Genomic DNA, 25,786 nt, shown 5'->3' on the forward strand with positions numbered 1-25,786 from the left:
GGACTGATGTCCATGTGGAGTGATGGCTCAGTCTGTCTCCTTTCTGCTCACCATTTTATGTTTTTGAAAAAATGCACAGCTTCTAGTGGAAGTCAACAGCTCTTCCAACCTTCTCATACCCTTCCCTTTAGTTAGTGAGATGGTTTGCTAATTTCTGATTCATGAGAACTCGCTGGATAGTTGAAAGTAGATACTGGAATTACTAAAGTTAAGACTGACACATTCCCCCCATAATTTTTACCGGCTAACTGTTGAATGCTGAACAACAGCGCTCCAAACACAGTTAAGGAAAAGAAACCCACTGAGCAGTCTAATGCCAAAACGGTATTTTTAAAAATATGACTTATGTTTTCTGACTTTATTTTGAAATTTTGTCTTTTTAGAAGCAGGGCCACAATATGAACCCCCATTCTCAGCACCAGGTATGTTAGTATTTGACATGGAATGATGATCATTGCATTTTAAATTGCGTATTGCTAGTTTCAAATGCCTATGTAAATAAGAAGCACCAATTTTATTTTTTATGTTTATTTTCTTTCTTTTTTTGCTGTTTTTTTCATTTTTATTGAGGTATAGTTAATGTATAATATTATATAATGTACAATATTATATAAGTTACAATATTATATATAGTGAGTCACAAGTTTAAAGGTTATACTCCATTTATAGTTTTTGTGAACTATTGGCTATATTCCCATGCTGTACAATATATCCTTGTAGTCTCTTTCACACAAAATAGTTTGTACCTCTTATCCCCTAGCCCTGTATTACACCCTCTCTTCCTTCTCCCCACTGGTAACCACCAGTTTATTTTAAAAACAAAAGAGTACATGTTATTGACTTTTGTCATACAAAATTGTAAAAGTAAACAAAATATGTTCTTTTTAAAATTACAATAGGTATTTCTAATTTCCTTAAACATTTGAAAACACCAACACATAACTTAATTCTCATTTTTTTAAAAATTAGATATTTTTTAGCTTGCTAACCAACCGTGGGTACATGGGAAAAGTCTAAGAGCTTATAAAACAATTGAACGTCTCCCTTCGCTACTATAAAGAAAGCAATTAATTGGCAGCACATCCAGAATAAATATAGACCATTCATGCCTCAATCCAGATTCATTTTTGGCCCCATACTATCACTTTGGGGCTATCTTCTCAACCTGCTATAACTGGGGGCTGTGGCTCCCTTCTTAGGTGTTGCGCTGGTTCATTTACACGCTTCTTTACTCTTCCGTATTTCTAAGCCTCCCCTCACACTTGGCCTGTGCCCATACTTCATACCATAATAAATGAATTGTACAACTGAATCATTATCTCACAAATTAAAGCTAAGTGGAGAGAAAGGTTGGGCAATACGAGTGAGAGGAAAAGCTACTTTTACTTTTTTGTATCAGTAAAAAGGCTTTTAAATATAAATCAGTCAAATAAATATGCTACTAATATGTGAGAGGGTCTCTAATTTAAATTGTGTTTCACTCCCAACATGGAAAAGATTTTTAGTGATTTTATTATAGACTATGTGTAAAGATACGGTGGAAGGAGCAGAGGCTTAGACTACAGGTGACCTGGACAGTAGTTACCAGTGTGCTTCTAACTAGTTGTCCCACCTCGGATAAGTAACTCAAACCCATTAGGCTTCCTCATTTCTGAACTGCTTATACCAGTTTCCTTCCAAATTGCTGATTCTACGATCTGTCCAATACCCCTTTACACATCGAGACATTATTTTCTCCCATACCTTTGAAACACTGAAAGAGTTCGTGGTTTTTCTCACGTTGGCGTAAAAGGTCCACACAGCTCTCATCCGTAATTACACTTGGGAGACCCTGTAAAGAACATGGGGGTTGGAACTGAAGCCCCTGGGTCTTGGTTCTGTCAGTAGTTTTGTAGCCTCGGACAAAAGATTTTACCACTTTAAGTTCCAGTTTCCCACATGGTTACTGTGAAAAATCTAATTTTTAAAAAGATAAAATATACATAAAAGTTTACTAATGTACTTTCTATTAAAAAGGCAAAGCGATATTACCCTGACTTTGCCTGTTTTATTTGTCAACTGTTATGCAGTCCTTTATTTCACATTTTTATATTTTGCTGCTTTCTTTTTCTCCCGCAGTAATAACAGTCATTGTTTTTGCGGTGATGGCTGGTATCATTGGAATTATCCTCCTAAGTTTTTACTTATCGGTAAACATAAAGGTGAGGATTCAGCTTTTAATTCTGCTGTAAGTACTGGTGTGAGTAGCTCTAGGAGGGTTTACTCCTCTGGGTTTAACTAAACTCAAACAGAAACAAAACTGCATGAAACTACATCATTGCCCATGAGCCCATGGCATATGCAGAGATGCTTACAACATTTCAGGGTTGGTTTCTCTGTTCATACCCAATTCTGGTGCTTAGGAACAGGGACCTGTGCTGATGCCCAAGGACAAAAGCCCCCCTTCCTGTAAGGAAGAGGGCAGGTCTGACCCTGAAGCCCAGTAAGGGGCAACCTTAGGCTTTTTGTTTTTCTTGCTTTTATTCCCCTTTTTTTGTTGGCCTTGTGCTGGGTTTGTTTACAAAAGATGTATTTTGTTTAACCAAATATTAAAAATGTAAAATTCTGTACATAAAAACAAACCTTCCACCTTTTTCTGCTGGACACACAGAAGTGACTGAGTTACTCCAGCAGAAATTTTTCTTTTTAGCATTTGCCCTATTAAAAAACCACAAATAAAAATCGATCCCCATTTTCCAGTGAAAGGTCCTTCAAAAGCTTTGTCTAACTTAATTTAGTATTTTTTAAAGGATATGGATGAAATGGCCAAGTTTCTAGTTATAGTATCTAGTTTATTTAATTTGTATATGAAAAATTACTTAAAATAACATATTTATGCATGTTTAAAACATTTGCCTTATTCTCATATTTCCTAAGACAAATTTTTCAAACTCCACCTATGAACTTTCCAGCATTAACGATTTTTTTAATCACTAAAGCTAATTTCAAGTCTGTATGATAGCATTCCAAAGCACACAACCTTCACTATAACCTATTTAAGACAATTCAGATGCCACATTTGTGTGTTTATAATGCTAATAATTGGAACTATTGTTATAGATCATTAGGTGCCTCGTCTCAAAAGAATGATGTGGTTCTCACCCACCCTCTACTGTTTCTCTCTCTTTGTGCTCTCCACATTGTAACCACTGTATGTATTCTTTTAAAAAGGCTTGTTTAGAGAGGCAACACTGTAATGGCAGGTCTATAACAAGTTGATAGTAAACCTACATTAAGTTCTTCTGTCCTTTTCGTTTTTAACTATTTCTATTAGGTGAGTTTTATGAACATCCAAACCTGTGTTTGGTTAGCATTACTCCATGTAAATGTATTTTCTCTAAGTAATACTTTCTTAATAGAAGTAATTGACAGTGTCTTCTCTAATATGAGAGATTCTGTAAGGACTTGAATAAAAGATGACTCCTCTTGTTGGCAATTTGAACATTGGGGAAAAAGTTATCTCCTTGTATTTGGTATAGATGGCAAACTGTTGTCTTCTCCCTTGGTTGATGACCTAAAATCTAAAAAAGTCAATGACATCTCTTGGTAAAAGTCAGAGAAAATCTTCTATATGGACATAGAAGAATTGGGTCATGGTCAATATGACTAAGAAAATGTATCTTTAAAAAAAAATTCTATTTGAGCTTTCCACTACAGCAGGGAAATATGACAGAGTCAATGTCTAGGGGAATAATATACCTATGGAAATAAGAAATACTATTAGAAATACAAATAAAAGTTTAAATTAAAGTTTGTAAATATCTGTGAAATAGTCATTTCTTCCACAAAAGACCTCTACAAAGTGAATTTTAATCAAAACAAACTTAAGCCAAAAAAAATTTTTTCTTAATTTGAGGAATTTTTATTTACTGTCTAAGTTTAGAAAATTGTAGCATTAACATTTTTTCTGGTTTTAATTCGTAGCGAAGAGCATCTGTCAGACCATCTCAACCCTCCCGGATATAGGTGTGCTTCTTTTAACTTCTGTAGAGACAGACAGACCAGGTCAGTGTTAATATTTTTACTGCCTTTTGCCTTTTTGGAAGGGAAATAAATTAACAATTTATTTCTTTCTGAGTTGGGAAGGGTGCACTTAGTTAGAATTCATTTATATTCTATTTCATCAATGCCTCCTCTGTAAGATTTTATTCTTTATATGAATGTTTATCTGCAGCATAATGAAACTCCCCCTTAGGCATAAAATATCTTTTAAAAAAGAAAAAGTAAAACAAATACCATAAGTAAAAGCAAAAACTAAGTTCTTTTATGTACTTTTTATTTTCCCAAGTGCAAAGTTGTGTACAGGAGACCCTACAGTGGATAGAGTTAAACAGCCCCAAATCTGGAGCTAGACCCAGATTTGAATCCACACTCCAACACTTAGCAGCTGTGTAACTTGACCAGCTCTTCATGTGGAGATAACAATGGTTAATGTGGAGAGAATTTCACGTGGACACAATGATGGTGTTCACTTCATCGAGTTTCATGAGGATTAAATGAAGCACCAGCATCTAGAGCAGTTTCATCCCATAGCAAGTGCTCCTGCCTGTCAGCTGTCACAGATACGACAGGCCCTGCACAAACGGCCAGTTGCTTGGCTCCGTTTTCGTTTCCTCTCCCAGGCGCGAAGTGGGTAAGACAACATGGGGAAAACAGCAGATACGTTCTGTTCATCGAAAACAGGACTGACTCACTATTTTTCAAAAAGAGCACTCACTGCCACCTTGAAGTGAGAGGGTTTTTTTTTACATTTAAAAACATCTGGATGTTAGGGCTCTCTTGCAGAAAACAAATGTAAACTCGAACAATGCTGCATCGCAACCGCTAGCGTGACAGCAATTCGTAAGAGCTAGTAGCAGTTGCTGTCTCTGCTATGTGTTTAAATACCTAGCCAATTTCATTACCTATGGCCTCTGGTATAATCTCACTGATCAAGTATACAGTTCCTTTAAACTCTGCATGAGGCATAAAACCCAAGTGACGTCTAATTTGGGAGATGTCCGCCAAGAACAAGTCTCTGTGGAATGGGCTTTAAATGCTCAAGCAAAATGGAACTGATCCTGCCTTGTACAAAATCGATTAAAGTTCTTCCCATGGTCATCAAAAACCATGACAGATCTCAGGTGCTGTAAATTTCCATATTCCAGTTTTAACCCTAGACTTAGCACCCATCTTCAAAGGACTTGCTAGGTTTTTTAGACTTTGGGATCACAAAAAATAGAGTTTCAAATATCCGCCTCGGTTACGTAAGCTATATACATAGAACTAGCCCCATCACAGTATCTTGTGGGTTCTTAAATCTCAATGATGATGATTCTGTAATTGTTTAGTCCTAGGAAGTAAATGCTCTATAGAGTGAATGGCATACATGTCATTCTCAGCTAAAGGGATTAATAAAACCCAATCTGCAGATACTTAAAACAATAAAAGTTTTGAGTCATTTACCAGATTCACTTCACTTACTAAGGTTACCTTGGCATAGGACTTGCAGCTGGAATAAATATCTGTTAAGTATTTATCTACATTCTGCATCATTTCAAAAAAAAATGTGTTGAAGCTGTTTTTAAAATGGAGCAATTACCAGCTGAAGCCTAATTTTTTGTTACTTAAATTTCTATATGCTTTTAACTACTGATTTATTTTGATGACAAATTTAGTGCTTAGTTTGGTTTGGTTTTTTTTATACAATCTTGAGCCTCTCTGTGGCATAACCCACAAAAGTTTGAGACAATTTAACCCATTAAAATATCCTTGTTAGTTGAAGTACAGCAAACATTTACCAAATGCTTACTTTAAGCTGGGTACCACACTCACATTAGATACACCGATTGGAATCTCTGTCCTTTAGAAGCTGAGAGTCTAGTCGCAGAACAGACAGACTGTGGTCATTGCAGGGAACAAGTTTTAAGGTAGTAGAGACATCTGCATCTAAAAAAGACTGGGGCAGGTAGCAAAGGCTTCTGGAGATGAAATCACCGGAGGTCAGTCTTACAGGACAGATGGAGGTTTCTGGGGGCGAGCCAGTTCCAGGCAAAAGAGCAGCTTGAACAAAAGGATAAAAGAAGACAGAATACGATGCACTCAAGAAACTGGGTGCATTTCCACATTCACAAGATTAACGCCTCAGTTCTCTGTTCACATCTCAAATATATGTCAAGGCAGTGAAAAGTCAGATGAACCAAATTTTAAGCTCATTTCATGTCTCCATATTTGTGCCAATGAAGTTATTAAATGTGACTTAGTAAATTAGTGAAATGGGTTATAAAATCCGGCCCCACCTCACAGGAAATTTTGGGAAACACATATGATTGCTATAACATGCTTTAGCCCTAGTTTTGTAGAATACTGCTCTAAAGTAATTTACAAGTCAAAAGCAGTCAGAGATTAGAGTGATCTGCCCCTTCAACAAGAACCAGAGATGTGAGGGTATAAAGAACGGATCGCTTTAACCTCCTTGAACTTGCACATGATTCATGGTTGGGGGGAAATGAGAAAAAGGGGGTCTGAGTCAGCTGCCCACAGTGGCAGCCACATGTGACCCCTGCCAGCCCACTTCTTATGGGAGAATTTGAGGATGCACGGCTCCTGTAATTCCCCAGCAGAAGAATGCTGTGGGGAATGTTCTGCTTCTATAACAGCAAAGGCTCTCCCCATCCCTTCACGCACCCTTGGCAGTAACATAAACCTAACCTACTGGCCAAGAAAGGTAGAGCATCGGATTTGGTCGGAAAGACCAGCCCCTGCCCTTCCATCCCATGCTAGAATCAGAGAGGATTCTCGCAGGGAGTTTCTGCACAGACTTGCCCTTGCTTATGTCCAAGGGAAAAAAAAAAGTTATTCCTGAAAGAGATTACGGACTAAGAAGCTTGTCTTAAATTCAAACACACATATGTAATAACTCAACTGACTTATCACTGACTGCCTCCCCTACAAAATTCTCTGTTAGTTTCTCATGTTTGCAGAAACTAGAAACAGAGGAATTATGTTTGTTCCCTACCTAAGGCTTTTGGAATAGATTTCTAAGACATTTTTTCATTACACATAACTCTAATAGAGCTAACCTGAAAAGAAATTCCTTTCAGTTCCTAATAATTGTATTCAAGGACAACTCTTAAGAATGTAGAATCCTGAAATTTATTTTATGCATTAATTTCCTGTGGTATTTAAATATAACTATGTTTTATACTACAGTTTTGTATTTTTTTCTCTCTCTCTCTATAATCCTTCTACAGAATTGATGAGAATCTGCTCACCAAACCAAGTTTTGGAAAAACTCAAAGACAAAAGACTTCAGTCAAATATGTGAAATTCAGTCAAGTGAAAAATGAACACATAAAAAACCAACAAATTGTTTACTTTCCTACGTTGTATGAGTTCAGGATAAAAATTTCATCATAATGAGTCTGGTGATAAATACTTCCTTTTACGCTTACTTTTGTGTGTTAGCATAATTTTCATAATCCATTGATTTAGAATTCTGATACAAAACTTTAGTTGGCTTCATCTGCCATTCTTTAAGACTGACTTATTCTACTGTATTTTAATGATTCTGCTGTCAAATGAAAGGCTCATAATATCTACATAAAATCTAAGTTCTCTTCTCGTTCTAAACTTCTGAGTCTATTTTCATTGTTTTGATTAAATTAGGGGCACAGCAAAATGCTATTATTTCCCTCATTGCTGAACAGGCAAGGTATGGTATTACACGAATGATGACGATGTTTTAGTCACACTAATAAAGCTTGTGCTTGGAAATGCCTTGCATACATACATACATATGTACACATACATACATACATACATACATGTATGTGTACATATATGGAAAGACTAGGACATAGATATAAATATATAAAATGATACCCACATTCATACTTTAGTGCAAAAATCAAGTTTTTCGCATTAAAAAAGTGAGATGTTACCTACATATAAATGGCTTATTTAAATGAACCTATCTAACAGAAGGGCATTAACTTGCCCAAGGCACTGACCGATGCACTGTACTCCACTGGAAGAGTTATTTATGTCAGTAGGCAGAGTATCCTGAGAAAGAATTGATAACTTTTCCTTGCGAAAGAAACTTCTTCATAACTTTGTAAATGCAACAAGATGTGCAAATTTGCCATGCAGGTAAATATGTTAAAAGGCTACTCTTCATTCTCAATTAAATTCCTTAATCCGTCCAGTTCTTGTTTCTCTTATTAATAAAGTTTTGGAAATTGGTTTAAATAATCCAAAACTCTGGATACAAGACACTAAGGCTTTGTGACTATACAGTTATCACTCATTTATAGTAAAACTTGAAAAGCAATATAAAAACAAACCACCTTCTTGCGATGTTCTATTTCCAAATGAATAAAAATCCATATGGCTTTCCATTGCTGTGTGATAAGTAAGTAACGTTGTGTACATAATGGGCTTGGCAATTTAAATTTATTTTTAATAAATATTTTAAAAATCTAAACTTTAACTTACTTGTATGTTCAGAGTATTCTTGTACTAAACTGATTATTTAAAAGTAAAGAATAAGAACAATATACTTCTGTTTGTATATATTTTTTAAAAGTAGCTTTAACAGTATTATTGGGTTAATTTAATCAAATGAATAACCCAAGCATCAAGGCAATTTTAAATGTACTTTTTCGATAGAAATAAAAGGTTGAACCAAGAGAGAAGATGAGACAAGCTTTGTCTCCAAAGTAATTTACAAGTCAAAAACAGTAAGCGATTAGAGTGACTGTCTCATCTCTACCAAAGCAAGAGAGGTCAGAGAATAACTAAAATATGAATGGCTTTAACCTCCCTGAACTTGTCCTCAATTTCTCTGTACTTCTATCAATGGACTTTTCACATTTAAATTTAATGTTTGTGGGAAGAATGGATCTTCACTCTTAACATTTTTACAATTAAATCATCATAAGATCAAAGTAAAGAAATCTTACTGATGAGGCCAACATGACCCTATGAATGGTTCACTTTGAATTTCTTAAACTTTCGGACTAGAGCAGGGAGTTAGGAGCGAAGCTGATTAGAAAGTATGTTTGTGTAGGTGTGAGCAAAGGGTCTACACCTGGGAGAAAATGATGGTGGCAGGGGAGAGACGTGCAAAGGGAGAACGTGGGGCGGCAAGGAAGGACGCGGTGAGAGGGGTACTTTAGTGATATCCATAATAGTATCTGAGGGAGAACTTCCGATTTATTAGAAACATTTGTCTTGGCAAATGTCACACAAGAAATGTCGCAAATTTCACACAAGAAACTCCTAACAGCCTAAGGTCATTTAAGCAAAGATCAGTACAAAACTCTACCCAACATCATGCATAGGCCTTTCATTGTGTCAACTCACTTCTAACATGTTTGCACCCTCAGCTGTATTTAGCTGGAATACGTCCACCGGCAACTGATAAAGAGATTTTCAGTCTCCAGCCTTAAACAAGTCCTCTGATTCTCACAGCGCTGGTACACAACTTCTTGCGTGTACTATGACCTAAGTTCCATCCCCGCCTTAACAGTGATTCACTAAGAGCAGGGACTTCCATTCATTTTTGTAATTCCTACGAGGCTCTGCAAAACCTGCTTCTTATTTCATGAAGCTTTTCTTCATATTTAACATGACATTATACAGTGATGTCATAAAGCTTTCATGTGGCATGGGATGGAAAGAGAATCAATTCTGGAGCCAGAGTCTGAACTCTTGCTTATTTATTCACATAACTACAGTTTCCTTATCTGTAATATGAGAATAAGAATAACTACCTTGTGAAAATGTCTTGAGATTTATTCGAAATGAGGTATGAGGGGTGCCCAGCACCAAGAGAGTGTTTGAAAAATAGAAGCTCTGATTAATATCACCTGTGACAGTTTTCTTCCTTGCTATCAGCAAGGCAGCAGAGTTCTGTAGCCAATCTGCTTTAAACATTCTGTGGAAATGTTTAGACTTTAAAGTAAAGGCTGTTCCTAGGTTTCTTTCTGCCATCTCATGTTTTGTTGTGCAAAGCAGAAAAGCCAATATTCCTTCTCTTTTGTACCTGGAATATTACAATATGCTTTTTCACTAAGTAGATGTACAAAAAAAGTCAGTTCCTTTTCAACATTTCAGTTCTCATTAGTAGCTTACAAATGTCCTTGAGATTAAACTGGAAAAGCAAGTCTGTTCTGAAGACAATAGGGTTAGAAAAATTTGATCTCAATGACAAAAGGAAGTAATCTACTGATTTTCATCCTTTTTTTTTTTTAAATATCCAACACAATGACTCATTGTGGGTACTTGTAGTTTGAAAAAGGCCCTCCCCTTTCATAATTCTGACTTGCCCTCTTTCCTCTCAGACAATTAGTTAGCAAGCATTTTGGAGATTCGGGGTGTTATGAAAGAAATTCTTGCCATTTGTGCTTAACAGCTAATAATGGAACCAATGTACAAATTAAGTATCGTGTAACTTTTAAGTGCCAGCTAAGAAGTATACAATCTACTGGAGAAATTTTCTTTAAAGTAAGACATCACTTTTTTTTTTTTCAATATCAAACGCTTTTAACCAACAGAAGTAACATAGCCTCTCTTCAGAATCACTAATTCCACTGACTTTTAAACCCAGAAAGTTTTGACCATTCTATGACATCTTCTCTTCAAAACGTTTTCCTCTAATTCCAGGTGCTTTCTGGAGTCATAAACCTTCCTAGACTGTCTCTTCTACTTAAGTGGCGTGGTTGTGATTGTAACAATTGTCTCATACTGTTGCCTGTATAAATGTAGATATTAGCATTATGCCTTCGATTTTACTGTCTTAGCAGAAACAAGGTTGAAATCTTCTTTTTTATTACTACAGCACCATAGGACAATTATGCATTCAATGAGTACTTTACTATTTAAATTTATTTTAAGCACAAATATCATGGATAATGATATGTTAATACGATATTTATTGAGCAATTACCACATGTCAGACATTGTTTTAAATGCTTTATCTTTACAAAACTCTTAAAAGGTAGGTACTAGTTTATTCTTACATTAAGCTGAAGAAACTAATGGACGGAGGGAATAAATGGCATTCCCAGCAGAATTCAGCATGTGAGTGGTAGAGGAAGTGTGGTCCCAGGGGACCAGTCCTGGAGTCCATTTTCCTAACTATGCAATGCTGCCTCTTAGGACTACTACTTCTGGAAACCGTGAGTATCCTGCTTCAGGTGAACTCTCTCTAGGAAAGACAGATAAAAGATTTGTTTCAATCTGATTGAAGGCATCAGAGAACTATCAAGGCAGTGAGGACTTAAGGATCCAAAGTCCCAAAAAGAAAGGAGGCTCTGAAATTTGAGACCTATGTTCAACATGATGTTTTCCCTCCATGCATCTGCCAATCCCAAAGTAGGATGTGAAATGCTAAGAAACTAAGCAGAACTTGTTGGTCTCCTGGGATTAGAGGTACAAACATTGCAATTCAAGACCCATCAAAGAGGGCCCTGGTCAACACAGGCTTTCTGTTATAGTCCCCAATTTATAGCCCAAGAGTAGGACAAACCAGAAGTAGACAAACCCTGACAAAGACTGATGGTTTGCTTTGTATCATCTCAATCCCAGATAAACTGAAGGTTATCTTCCTTACCTTAATTACCTGATAAACACTAATGTAAATCTTTTCTAGAGGACAATAACAAAATGCAGATCCTCAAATTATCGTCATGATTTTCACACACAATGCCCAACACTTAGTATTAAGAATAACCAGGTGTACAAAAAAGATAGAAAGGATTGAAGACCCAGACAAAAGCAAGACATAGATATGAGGCCATTGGAGATCTAGATATTAGAGTTCTCAGAAGACTTTAAAATAACTCTGACTGACTTATTCAAGAAGTCACATAACAAGATGGAGACTTTCAGAAGAGATCTTGAATATATATTTTTAAAATCACATGGAAATTTCAGAACTAAAAAAGTAATTAACTGAAATGATTAACTTGATAGAAAGGTTTAGTAGCATGTTAGCCTCAGCTGAATAGAGAAAACAGAAAACTGGATGGTAGATAGGAAGAAAATACTCGGACTGGAGTGTAGAGAGGCCAAAGTATGCAAGATGCAGGAAGGAATATAAGGAGCAGACAGCACACAGAGAAAACATCTCATGTACGTATAGCAGGAATCCTCGGAGGACTGGAGAGTGATAACGGGCAGAATTAATACTTAAATAGATAAAGGCTGAGAATTTTTTCAAAACTCTCAAGAGACATCAAGCCACACTTTCATGAAGTGCTATATCCACAAGAAGAAAAAATGCAATTATAAAAAAAATGAGAAACAAGAAGAAAAGTCTTAATAGTAGTCAGCAGGGGAAAAAATACACTACCTCTTACATGATCCTCATGTCAGTCAGGTACAGACTTGACATACTCTCTGATATCAGTACATACTTAAATCTGAATAATGTCTGGTTTATTTATCAGTTATTGTAATGTGTAGTCTCTGATACTCTCCATAACCATTTCCCTTGCATTAAAGCCTCTGGGTTTTTTTCTTCTGTATAGAAACTAACTCTAGGTTAACACATATGGATTTTTTTTTGATGGAATAAATAATGTTGCAATAGCAGATCACTCAAACATGATTGTGTATGTAGGTATTATCACCTGCTTTTATATGAGCAAAGAGGCAGCCTTTCAGAACTAGTCCTAATTTATCCTCTCAAAATGTAAAATATGTCATGTTGAAATTTGTATAATACAGAAGAGGAAAGATAAAGAGACCATTGTAACTATATTTTATAGGTTTATCTGCAAGGTACTATATTACTTATGTGCAAAAGACATAGCAGGTCCTGAAAACAGAAAATAAATCCAATTATGGGAAAAATAAATATAGTTAAATTTTTGTACCCTAGGTTATGACTATTAAATTTTACCAATATATTTATTATTTCCCAGTAACTTTTTTATGCTTGAAAAGAAATTAACAATAAAGAAGATTTCTTCTTCAATCTGCACTTAAAAGGTTAAAGAATAGGGGACCTTAAAATTGACAACTGGCTGAGTGGTCTTGAGTGAGATAAGAATGGTATAAAATGCTTGTGCACTGGGATCATAGCCAGGGAAGAAGTGAGAAGGAACTGAATGGGGCTAAGCCGGGAGTGACTGTGATACTAAACATGCACACAGACCTAAGAAGGAGCACTGGAAAGTGATACGGACCATCTAGCAGATCAAAAGCAGGGTAGCCTGGATGCACTGGGAGGCCCCATAATAAACATAAAGCCAGCACAAGGACAGCTGGAGAGAGAGAGAGAGACAGTGAGGAAGCCTTGGTCCTGATAAGCTCTGAATCCAGTTACGTCTAAGCCAACGCCATCTCTTCTTAGTAATGTGAGTTAAGCAATCAACTTTTTGCTTAAGCTAGTTTTGTATCGGGGTTTTCATCATGTATAATAGAAAGAGTCTTAGCTGACTAACAGAATATTAAAATAGATGATTAGACTGACACCCTACACCAACAAAGACCATAATCTGGGCTGACGTATGAGGCTTGAAACAGAATTTGCAAAGGAGACACCTTAAGATTACACGATTCTAAAGCTCTCAATGACAGCCAAGGGATAAAAGTGTGAGGAGGTGATTAAAGAGAATGGAGTGTGGAAAAGAGCTGTGGGCATGTCATCAACCCGACTCCTAAGGAGAAGGGGTGGGGAGTCTCTCCCTCCACTTCAAGACAAGAGCTTCAGAGGGTCTTGAGAGAGCCGGGATATGCCCTCAGAACATTACAGAAGTCTGACTCTCCCTTGGGAAATCCAAACAACAGATGCCCCCAGTCCTGCTCGGACAGTGCAGCAAGGAGAGGCAGTGAAGTGGGTACGACAAACATTCCTAGAATTGGTGGGGAGGGGGCAATGGGAGAATAGTAGATGAGGGCAAGTTTTGCAGAAGCCACAAAAGCACCTCCAAGAAAAAGATCCAAAGAGAAATCTCTGCCAAGAGTAGAATGCTTGGCCACTGTGAAGATGCTGGTCTAGTCAGAACTCTCCTACTCCCTTACCTAATTTTTCCCTGCCCGTGTTCCAGTGCGAGAGGGGTCAGAAACGCTGGGCAGCAAGAAGGAGGAAGAGGAGTAAAGCTCGAGGTGGGGTGGGGGAAAGGAGCTGACCGTCCCTTTTTCCTGATCCTAGGTGGGAGGAAGAGTAAAACCACCAATTTAAAATCAGAATAGAAATTTTGATTATTGCACTGGTATCAAAATTTTAACTACTAACTGGAGGACAGTTTGTATTATCTAATAGTGACCAGAAAGGTAATGGCGTCTACCCAGATTTTGACAGAGGAACAGTGGAAGAACCAGTTTCATAGAATACAGTTTAAAGGATACAGGAGAAATAACTAACCTTATTTTTAATTGTATCCTGTGAGTCTTGGTCATTCAATATGACCATTTTACTGACAGAATTATTAACGTGGCAAAGCCATTTGTTGATGAAAAGCAGATAAGGCATAATGAAAAAAAAAAACACCTATACATTGTCAGTTACTCTGTAAATTGACTCAGAAACAGTAGAAAAATGTATCCCCAAATTTACAAATTTGCCCATACATTTTGTTTCAGTATGTCCATTTTGAAGAAAGTACTCCAATAAAAAAAAAAAAGACTCAACCATAAAAAAGAATGGAATAATGCCATTCACAGCAACATGGATAGACCTAGAGATTATCATACTAGTGAAGCAAAGTAAGTTAGACAGAAAAAGACAAATGTATCATATGATATCATTTATATGTGGAATCTAAAAAAAAGACGATACAAATGAACTTATTTACAAAACAGAAAGAGACTCACAGACACAGAAAACAAACATACAGTTACCAAAGTGGAAAAGGAGGAGGGATAAATTAAGAGTTTGAGTTTAACAGATATACACTACTATATATAACATAGATAAACAACGAGGCCCTACTGTATAGCATGGGGAACTATATTCAATATCTTAGTAATAATCTATAATGAAAAATAATCTGAAAAAATATATATGTATAACTTTGCTGTACACTTGAACCTAACACAACACTGTAAATCAATCATACTTCAATAAATAAACCAAAAAAAGAGGAATCCATAATTTATTATTTTATAATTTATTTTATATACTCACAGCAGTGGCTAATAACAGAAAGAAAAAAGAAACTAAATGTCCAACAACTCAATATTGTCTATGTGTCACTTATAATTTACTTGTTAATATAGCAACAAAATAGACTGTCACATAGTCATGAAAAATTACAAGTATGTGGACTTTGTTCAACATGTCAAAATGTGTGTATAAATTACTTTTAAGTTAAAAGGTAGAAAACGTAGCATGTTTAAACTAAACAAAAGTATAAGTACATAAATTAACAAGTTCAGAAAAAAATGGGCAGCAACGTTCAATAGTTTCTTCCCTCTTCTTGTTGTTTAAGAACCAATGCCGCTAATTTAAAATGAAGTGGTACCAACACTACAGGTTCCTGCTGAGTATCTCTAAGCTAGAGCTCAATTTCAAAACTGAACACCAGAGACATTTTGGTACACATTCATTATCCATATCTCATGAAACATGTTTTTAGGGTGTGTTCAAAATGTACCATAACTGTACAAACAGTCCTTGAAAGCTGAAGGATAAATGCTTCAAAGAAAAGGCAAAACAGAAAGACTTCTGTTTCCCAATTCATCAATAGCTTAGTCTTTACACCTCAGGAGGAAGGTGATCTTATTTTTTTAATATGCTGTAGTCTTAAAAACTTTTTTTTTCATATTAAGACATATTACCAGTTTGTTGTAATGTTAGCAGCAGGTGTGTGTATGATCTTTCATCAGCTCAGCAAATTTTATATCATTCCAATCTTAGTTTAAAAGAATCAGGCTAATTTTCCCTCTTAGAAACAACAGCAATGTCCCCCAGCAGCAGAAAGTTGGGCGTCTTCAAACAAATCTGCTCCAGAACAGTGTTTATTTCTAGGTATCTAATGGCTACCTTGTATAGCAGTGATCATGGTTCTCACAGAGGCTTATAAAGAAAACCCAAGAGGAAAGCAAATGAAGCCCTCGTCTCTCTCCTGGGACAAAAGGTAGAGGAGTTTTCATTGTCCATTCCTGCTGAGATGTAATAGTTTCTGTTCACATCTAAAGCTAAACATGATCTCCTAAGAAGTAATAACCATGTAATAATTTTTAAAACCCTTTAATAATTTATTTTGATCTACTTACCTCGAGGTTTTCACAAAACTTCCAATATACTGGAGCCACCCTTTCCCAGGCGTTCTTCCCTTCCTCCTGTGTAAAACAGCTAGATGGCATGACGCTCCAGCATCCTGTGATTTGTCTCCATTCTCTTTCCAGTGTGTCAAGAGTGTCAAGGCCATGACAGAGCATTTTCACAAGCTCACTCCTTCATTGTGTCTAGAACAGAGCCCACCAAAATGACACGTTATGACATAGATGCCTCGTACCTCTTCTTGAAATCGAAACTAGAACAGATCAGGAGCTCACGTATTTTTTTTTCCTCAAGAATTCTACAGGGAGAAAGGGAAGTGAAAATAGTACTGTTTCCTGGTAGTTTAAAAACATCTCTTAAAGCAAAGTGATCAATGTTGATTGATAAAAATGGCTTCTCCCACAATTCCTCTATCAGGAATGGAAAATGAACTTGAATCCAAACTCTTTCTTTTGGTTTCTGACCCCATGGATAGCCCTCTTCTTGTGACTAGATGCATCTCTGTATCCTCAGGCCCTGATGTCATCATGATTCCAAACCAACCTAGCCTGTTCGCTGCCACCCATCTGAGTTTGAGTATTGTCACTGCTTGAGATTACTGCCACATTAGCCCATCCACTTGATCATACATGGTATTAATCAGTGCAGCTTAAGACCCAAAGGGTAGTGATGCTAACACATAGGAAGTGTATTTCTTGCTCAGGTAATGGTACAGAAATACTCCAGGTCTGTGGGGGAACAGAGCTTATCCTTCACAAAGTCATTCTGAAATGGAGCAGGACTCTATGGGGCCTTCCCAGGACAGACCCTCCCACCTCCACCATGTCCTCCACCTGACTCCTGTCCGTAGAAAAACTTCAGTCAAAGAATAAATTTAATCAGAGAAGTAAGAAGATACAGAAACAAAGGGAAATAGTCAAGCAAAACAAAATAATAATAGTTTGACCAGCAAGCAAAGCCAAAGACCTTTAGTTCCTCCTCAAGGGCTGTAGCTAGTGTTCTGGGCCACACCCTGAGCTGTCCTATAGATACCGAAGCTCCCACCAGGTGCAAGAAGTAACTACATGACGGCCACACTGCAGCCGTGACATGAGCTGCCACGATTCCAAGAGCTGGCCGCAAAGAAGTGAAAACAAACGGGCCCTGGAACTGAAGATTAACTGTACTTAAAACAATCAAGATGATGCTGATCAGATCGCTGCATGAGCAATTTCAAGGTGACTGTGAGAGCTAACTGTGCTGTTCTGCATGTAGCCACCCCCCCCCCGCTCTGCCTGTCACCCCTGAAACTACCCCTTAAAAGCTCTTGCCCACTGATCAACAGTGGTGCAGGGGGGAGGTAGGTAGCCTTTGGACAGGAGTCCGCCCCCACCCCCCTTCTCACCCCTGGTTGCTGGCCTCCAGAATAAAGCAAACTTTCCTTCCTACCAACATGTGCCTCTCTTTGTGTTGGCTTTCGAGCAGCGAGTGGCTGGAACTGTGGTTTCAGTAACAATTCATGAATCTAAGCCTAACGCACCTTTGTCACCTGCAACACATGGTTTTCAAAGTTGCCCTGGGCATCACTAGTCTAGTTCACCAGAAGAGGGAAACAGTAAAAAGGACCACAAACGGGAAGTTTAATCAGTAAGAACTAAAAGGGGGGGCATATCATCCCCACTCACATTCTGTTGATCAGTACTCACACGGCTCACTTAACTGCAAGGGAGTCTGGGAAAAGCCCAGTGCCCAGGACTAAGGGTACAATGGGTTTTACTGGACAGCTGACAGTCTCTGCCACAACCTCAGGCTTCTGGCCACGAGAACGCATGTACATCCTTATTCCCACACACAGAGCACACTTTCCTCTTCTCCACATTGTCACTGCATGTAGCTCAGTTTCCTCACCAGGTTGAAATGTAGTTCTTCACGGTCAGACAATCAAGGAACTAAGAAGACAAGTTACCTGCCCCTGCCGTGCCCCATACACGACGGTGGAGCTGGGCTAGGATATTAGCAATAAAAACCACCATCCAAAAAAGAAAAGAGATGAATGTGAAACAAATGTCAGTCACTGGTCCACAGCAATGAGAATTTGATGGGCAAGGACTGTGAAGTCCAGGCCGGAGAACACATGTCTGTTGTTCTCTGTGTACCTGGCTTCGCACTTGGAAAGGTTCTTCCTGGTGATGACATATCACAGCCACATTTGACGTGAGCGCTGAGATGTGTGCCCTCCTTGAGAGCTATGCAGACTTTGTAACACATTTTCTAATGGTCCCAGGTTGTTTCATAGAGGAAACGGGCAAAGGCTTTTTCAAGCCAGGCTCAGGGTTACTTTGGTAACAAAAATCCCTTAGAAACTTAAGTGACTTCTAGTTAATGCACTTTCAGTCAGCTCCATTTGTAACTGCACCCAAAGTTATTTTTGAGACATGATTCTAAATTTCTTAATTCCTTTGTGTACTTGCATTAATCCTTGCCTCTAACTTAGTGACAGCTCCTCTGAGATATCTTAAATCATGGGCTAAGATGAACAATACTCTTGATATAATCTTAGCCATAGGGCTGGATCCTTTTGGCTAATGAGAAGCATTGAGATGTCTTTTTCTTCTTTTCCAGTCTTATCTCCTATTGTTTCAGGTCCAGAAGCATTTGGTTTCTCCAACACAATGAGATCCTTAATTTCTTCTTAGAAATAAGCCAGTTCTTTCCTGAACTTATTCTTTTCTTATAACACATTGCTAAAAGCAATGTTTGATGGCAGAGGGAACAAAAAGTACCCACTGAGCTGAGAAGGCATCTTGAGACCGAAAAATGAGGCAGGCAGCTCCGTAGAATCAATGGATCAGTTTGTCACAGGGTTACTTACTCATGGGGTAGGACCAGGTGGACAATGATCTAGAATCGTTTGCAGCTGCACTCCACACTGCTGAGGGGCCATGGGGACAATTTACAGTTAACCTAGGGTATAGGGGGCAGGTGCTTGGAAACAGGATGTGAATTACTTAGTCAAGATTCATGAATGGGTAACTAGTCTTGTGGGAACCAGGAACAAGTCAGCAAAGGTTCTCATCATTGGGGACTAACAGAGTACAGAGGCCACTTGATCCTAAGGATTACTGACCAGTATCCATTAACCACAAGGCACCTGATGACAGAGAACTGATTTACCACACAGTACAGCTCTGGGGGAGGTCAGCAGAAGGACAGGAGAAACTGTAAGGGCTTGAGATGGCATCAGTTATGCTAAGAGCCATGCAAGCAGTAACAAACGGCAAATATCAAAACTTGGGCTCCTTCTAAACTACAGGTGCAGAAGGCACATTCCCTCTAAGTTTCTGTAGACAACACTCACCAAATAATCATCTCCTGACACGTAAACACTAATCCAATGCCATTTATTTCAGAGTTTTGCTATGGTAGCATCCCTACTTCTGTATTAGATAGCCGAAATGCTATAGCAGATGAGCCCAAAATTGAAGGGTTCAGCACTATTAAAGTTGGCAGTTTTGCTCATAGAAGTGTTCAGTGTGCTTTGGGGAGGGGAGAGGAGAGATTTCTGTTCCACACAGTCATGCAGGGATCTAGGCTTATAGTGCCTCTTCAGTCTGCAAAGTCATCTTTCCAATCACCTGGTGGCCAGGAAAAAGAATGGAGAGATGTTCATATGAGGTTTTTTGGGCCAGACTGGCAAATGGTACAAGGGGTAACCTTCACACACATGCCATTGGCCAGACTTAGTTGCATGACCAAAACTAAATGCCAGAGACTAAGGCCAGTTGTTTTAGCCACTATGTTCAGTAATACAGCATCTAATGCCAGTGATGGTTGGCATTCTTCTTGCTCCTTTTCTCACAGGGACTATGTCTGAACTTACATGTCTCCATTAAGAATGATGTTTCATTTCCTATAAGGTTTTAGTCTATAACCACCATTGTTTAAGAAAGCTCTTTTCTAGCTGTTACAAGATTTTTTTTTTCATCATCAGTAGTTACTGAACCCTACCAAGTACTTTTTCTTTTTCTGTGGCTCTTGAGAATTTGTAAATTTAAATCTTCCTTTGTCTTGGAATTATTATTTGAATACAACTGTCCTTGATTTCAAGCCCAAGTTTCTTCCACTACAAAAGGACCTGCCAACTACTAAGAAGAAGCTTCTGTGCAACACAGAAATGAGATTATGAATAGGAATGATTACACTAAAAGAGAAACCATGATGCACAGCACTAGTGAAGTACCACAAGTATTCCAGGAATTGAGACGGGGGAGAGCGATCATGTTCACTGCTGGGTTTCAGGGAAGACTCAAATGGTCAGAGATGAGACACCAAGTCAGGAAAACATGAGGCATACACACAAAAAAATAAGTTAGAACATACGGAGCATAAAATTAGGAGCCCTGGTTGGGAAAGTAGGCTGGGGACAGATCATAAGGCACACCTGATGAACCCTAATGCAAATCACACTTTCCAGGGCTAGAGTAAAAGTAGCCTTAGAGTTCAAGAAGGCATGCTGAACATGTGAGTTGATATTTTCTCCATCTGATAATGGTAAGGGATGAAAAACAAAATGAAAAGAACAGAAGAAAGAGTAACAGTAATGATAACAACAGATGGATATGTCAATAAGGACCTAGAAAGCGGAAAGCAAATTAGAGTGTTGACCCATGAAGTATGAAAGAGGGGAAATGTGATCAGTGCAGTAGGGTTGCCCCCTCCCCTTCCCCAGAGTGAATGAGCTCCGTGGGGGAGACCCAGACTGCCTGTGAGTGCTGCTTCCTAGGCCCGGAGATGAGCAGTGGGGAGAGGCTGGAAGAGAGAACTGCTGCAGAACAGCACAGTGGTTAAAAGCACAGGTCTACTGGCCAGGGCACATGGGTTTAAAGCCAGGTTCTGCCACTTACCAGTTGTGAGGCCTTGGATATGTTCTTCAATGTCTCTGGGACTCAGTTGTTCTTTTTCACAAAATGGGTTGATAATAAGAGGAGTATCTCCTCAAAAGACTGAGGTGAGGAATGGATGAGTTAATACATCGGAAACATTTTGAAGAGTGCCAGGTGCAATGTTTGCGATCAACTAATGTTGGCTGCCATGATTTTTATTATAGTCCAATGAAAAAACATTTGACTTCAAAAATTTTACATGTATTACCATGATGATTTGTTCTTTTCAGCCTTTTTTTTTTTTAATGTCAAACCCATTGCAGTGGGATAGTTGAGACAGAATGAAGGTATGAACATAGCCAAGAGCAGAGAATTTGCAAAATGGGAATGACGACTTCAGGCTGGACTCCGGGTGGCTGCCTAGAGGCAAATGAAATCACATACGAGGGGATGCAAACGAAATGTTGGAGAAAAACTAAGATTCACTCAGGAGGTGGGAAGGAATAAATTGGGAGTTCAAGATTTGCAGACACTAACTACTATATATAAGATAGACAAACAACAAGTTTCTACTGTACAGCACAGGGAATTATATTCAGTATCTTTTAGTAACCTATAATGAAAAGGAATATATGTATGTTCATGTATGACTGAAGCATTATGCTGTACACCAGAAACTGGCACACTGTAAACTGACTATACTTCAATCAAAAAAAATTAAAAAAAAAAAGTTACCACAGAGGGGGAAAAAAAAGATTCACTCAAATACCCCAGGTGCCTAGTGGCTAAAACTGCCCTGTGATTTAAAACAAGCAAAAGAGGAAGTTTTTCTACTGTGATCTCTTTGAGAGCAGGGACTAAGTTTAACTCAGATCTTTGTCTCTAACCAGAGTTTCTGACGGGCTTCCATTGGTATGAGTGGATCTTGATTATAAAGCACCTGCCAGGAGTGCAGAGTCTTCCAACAGTGAAGAGAATGGCAGGCAGAGGGGTGGGCACACACAGAGAAGGGCCTGACTTTTCAGTGACCTCCGGGGACGATGGCGCGTCCTGCTGAGAATGCTGGGTCACAAATCTCCCAGGGATACCATAAGGCCCACACTCCCAAGAAGGAAAGTCAAAACCACAGGCTCTAGTGTCACCATGTGCAGAACGCCCTCCCACCCCACACAGCAGCCGCCTTGACTGCCTTACTGAGGAGCTGGGGGAGGGGCATCCCAGGCTTCTTCTCTCCTGTCCTGAAAGGCAAGGGGTGGCAGGCCCTGGCCACCGGCCACATGCCTTTCTTTGATCAAGGGGAAGAAGACAGACACAAATCTGTGTTGTTCAGCATCAGCATACGAATAACTGTATACATACTGTGACCTCCCCAAGTGACCACCTCAAATGTCTAAAATCCAGAGCGCTCTGGAAGCCTCAGGATGCTGCTTAACAGTCACATCATGTTGTAATCTGTCAGGTTTGGTAACAAGGAATGGTGTTTGTTGTTATGTTTAAAAGATTACAGATAGACCCCATGATAAGAACTCCTGGTGTGTGTGTCAGTCTGTCTGTCTAGCTGAAGGTGTCATAACTAATTTTAGTTGTCTTCTTTTCACATTTTCCTACCTTCTAACTTTTCTATAATAAGCCTGTATTATATTTTTAAAGAAAAAGATACAATAAAAAGTCATTAACTTTTTCAAATTAAAAAAAAAATCAGGAGAGGGTATAGCTAAAGTGGCAGACTGCATGCCTAGCATGCATGAAGTCCTGGGTTCAACCCTCAGTACCTCCATGAAAAAAATAAATAAGTGAACCTAATTACCCACCTCTGCAAAAAAAAAAAAAAAAAGAAAAGAAAAGAAAAGAAAAGAAATCATGTCAAGACTGATGCTAAAACACATTTCCCTAGTGGAGAGAATACATTAATCTACATGGGGTTTTACTTAAGACTGATAAAAACAGTCTTCCAAATCTACAAGTTCCTTCATTCTGTTGCATATCTAACATGTTTCAGAGACTGTTTAATTGTGTCTCACTGAGAACTGTGACTCCCAGTTCAAATCAGAGACAAGAATTTCACTTCCACAGCAGAGATCCAAAAAGTTCCTCCCTACAGATGGGTTTTGGGAATAGAATTTGAGATGATGAACTTTGTTGAGTGGTTCCTATTTTTCTGAGCTTGGCTTTGAACTTATCTGCCCCTTACAGTCATTCTTAGAATTGATCTCATGCTTAGGTCAATCATTCTGCAATGAAGAATACAATTTCCCAAAGTCCATTTTTCCAAGTTTTATGACCTGAGTTCAACTTGAGTTCACATTATTAGTTGATGAACATCTCTCAATGGAGCTTATTAACTAGCACTGCTGTCTCAGTTTGGGTCTCTTCCAAATGGTTTTGCCAAATGCTATCAGGGCACCATACGTTAGGGAATTTGTTATTTCAGCCTCTACTTAAGTTACTCAGAGGACGTCCTTGACCTTTCTCATGGCTCTTCTCTCTTGCGGGTGATGTGCTCTGAGGAAAACAAAGTAATTTTTAGACCTTTTCTTTCAACTGAAGTTGAGTAATTATTTCAAATATTGCCAACCATACGAAAATTAGTTCCATTCTCAGCTAAAAGGTATTATCTTTAAATCAAAAGCAATCAGTTTAATGTCTTACTTAACCTAAATCAATTAAATTATTTCTAGTTCTACTAAAGAGTAAAGGTGCTGAATATTTTAATTTCTTTACGTCAAAGTACCCCCATCCACAGGCATTTTGAAATTAAGGAAAAGGGGCACTGAAAAGTGAACAACATCATTTATAACTTACTGAAAAGCATAGGTGAGATTATCTGTATCAGCCTCATGTTTTGTCTTCCAGCCTCTACTCACATTTCTTGTACTCTCTCCGTCACAAAGCAATGAGAGTAATCTTTCTAAAACATAAGTTAGATCATATACTCTCCCTACTTAAAATCTCCAATGGGCCTCCCATCACACCAGAGTAAAACCCCCACTTCTTAGCACGCTTTCAAGGACCTAACCTGTCTACATGGCCAGCCTTACCTTCCCTCCCTCACCCACTCTCCAACCCTCTTTCTTGTTTATGAGGCTCCAGCCAAATCCTGTTCCTGAAACTCCAACACACTTCACTTGCTCCTTTCTCAGGAACTTTATTCTTTTTTTTTTTTCTCCTTTTTCTCTCTTACCTTTGTTGGGCTGCCTCTTATAATCATTCCTGTCTCACATCTTCAAAGAAGATTGTTGGTGATTTTGTTTGTTTGTTTGCTTTGTTTACAACGATATCCCCAAACCTGAGTACAGTGAGTGGAATATGGAAAAACTCAGTAAAATGTTGTTGAATGAAATAGGTCTCCCAGCCTAGCCGAGGTAAAGCAGTTTCCTCTCTCTCCCGGACTCCACTCAACTCCATCTCATTTCTTTCCTTTATTTTCTTCCTAGCACTCAGTTCCTAGGACTATGCTCTTCATTTGTTAACTGGTTACTGAGAAGTCTCACTTCAATAGGGTAAAAAAGATTCCATCTTTTATTCACATACACTATATGGAATATGCCTTTCTTATTCCTTAATGTCATCACGGAGAGATAAACGTTCTAGTCTCTTTTGCTATCAAAACTCTTCCAGTTTCAAAATGCTAATCTTGTTCCTAATTCGAAGCTCTGTGGCTACCCTCCTCCTTCTAGGCTTTAACTCCTCTGGGGTTGGAAGTAGAGATCAGAAAGCAGGAAGAGGACATCTTTTGACTTAAAGTAGGTGGTCGTGGTCATGTGCTTAACGGTGGCAGTGGCTGAGCTGGCTTACACAGTCTGGCCACCAGTGGACTCTGGGAGTCAAAGTTCAATTCTGGGCTTCTCAAAGTCAGAGAGGGGGATTCATGCCAGCTTTGCCTCTTCTATTCTTGTTCAATTCTCATCACCAAGTTCTTAAACCAAGGCTCTTACTCTTGGTGTCCCCTGGCTTGGAGGCTAGTACCTTACACCTTCTTGTGTAAGGTACTAGCAGGGTAATTCTTCAGCCACTTTCCACTTGATATTTTGGATATTCTAGCATCTTTACACACCAAATGAATGGTGTTCAGATGCTCAACTACTGCCTTCTCTGACCCCACTGTTCAGCCTCAATTCTCCTCCCCCACTCATGTAGGAATAGGAGCACACTGGTGAAATGCTGCCCAAACAGCCTTCCAGCGTTAAACAGAATGTTAGTCTCACCCACATTTTTGCAAGCATCCCCAATTTTTCTTTCAGTTTCCCTTTCTCTTTTCCCACTTAGATTTCTGCGAATGGAGAGCACCCTTCTCCCATCCACCATGGGGTGAAGTGGGAATCACGGCTGGCCATACATTCCCACCAGGTCCCTGACAAGGAATTCCTAGTGAATCTCTCCCATCCACTTTCCTCACTTGTATACCCCGATCTGGTAGAAGGTCTGGTTCTATAAACTCTATGAAAGCGCTGAGAGGAGGTCCACCACCAACAGTGAGCAGCAACTCAATAGTTCTCTGAAGAGTGAGGTGATCCTCAGTTTTTCTTATTCTTGGTTGTGGATCTGAGTGCACAACTACAAGAAAATAGGGATAGTCTCAGCGAACCTCTTAGCATTAGCTTACCCACTTATTACATGCCACTTACACGCCCACAGATACCAGCATGTACACTTTTGAGGGAAATTACTC

General features: G+C 38.6%; 1 protein-coding gene and 1 long non-coding RNA gene across 4 annotated transcripts in view; one reads left to right on the forward strand and one right to left on the reverse strand.

Annotated features, from left to right (window-relative positions):
- The window catches only part of GYPA (glycophorin A (MNS blood group)), a 28,133-nt gene extending 19,555 nt beyond the window's left edge, over nucleotides 1-8,578 (forward strand). For both annotated transcript variants that reach the window (XM_072976411.1, XM_072976422.1), the window contains 4 exons: nucleotides 384-422; nucleotides 2,119-2,201; nucleotides 3,964-4,044; nucleotides 7,272-8,578. In XM_072976411.1, the coding sequence (XP_072832512.1) occupies nucleotides 384-422; nucleotides 2,119-2,201; nucleotides 3,964-4,005 (164 nt within the window). In that variant the 3' untranslated portion in view covers nucleotides 4,006-4,044; nucleotides 7,272-8,578. The remainder of the gene's footprint in view (nucleotides 1-383; nucleotides 423-2,118; nucleotides 2,202-3,963; nucleotides 4,045-7,271) is intronic.
- LOC116286062 (uncharacterized) overlaps nucleotides 3,897-25,786 on the reverse strand; it is a 48,504-nt gene continuing 26,614 nt past the window's right edge. The window contains exons 2-4 of one of the 2 annotated variants that reach the window (XR_012080075.1): nucleotides 16,249-16,440; nucleotides 5,854-6,081; nucleotides 3,897-4,023 (exon numbers count right to left, since the gene is read on the reverse strand). This is a non-coding gene — a long non-coding RNA (uncharacterized lncRNA). Of the gene's footprint in view, nucleotides 4,024-5,853; nucleotides 6,082-10,938; nucleotides 11,231-16,248; nucleotides 16,441-25,786 lie in introns of those variants that run through there. The other variant, XR_012080069.1, reaches the window with a different exon arrangement.

Source organism: Vicugna pacos, chromosome 2, assembly GCF_048564905.1.
Source record: "Vicugna pacos chromosome 2, VicPac4, whole genome shotgun sequence".
In the NCBI taxonomy this organism is placed as follows: Eukaryota; Metazoa; Chordata; class Mammalia; order Artiodactyla; family Camelidae; genus Vicugna; species Vicugna pacos.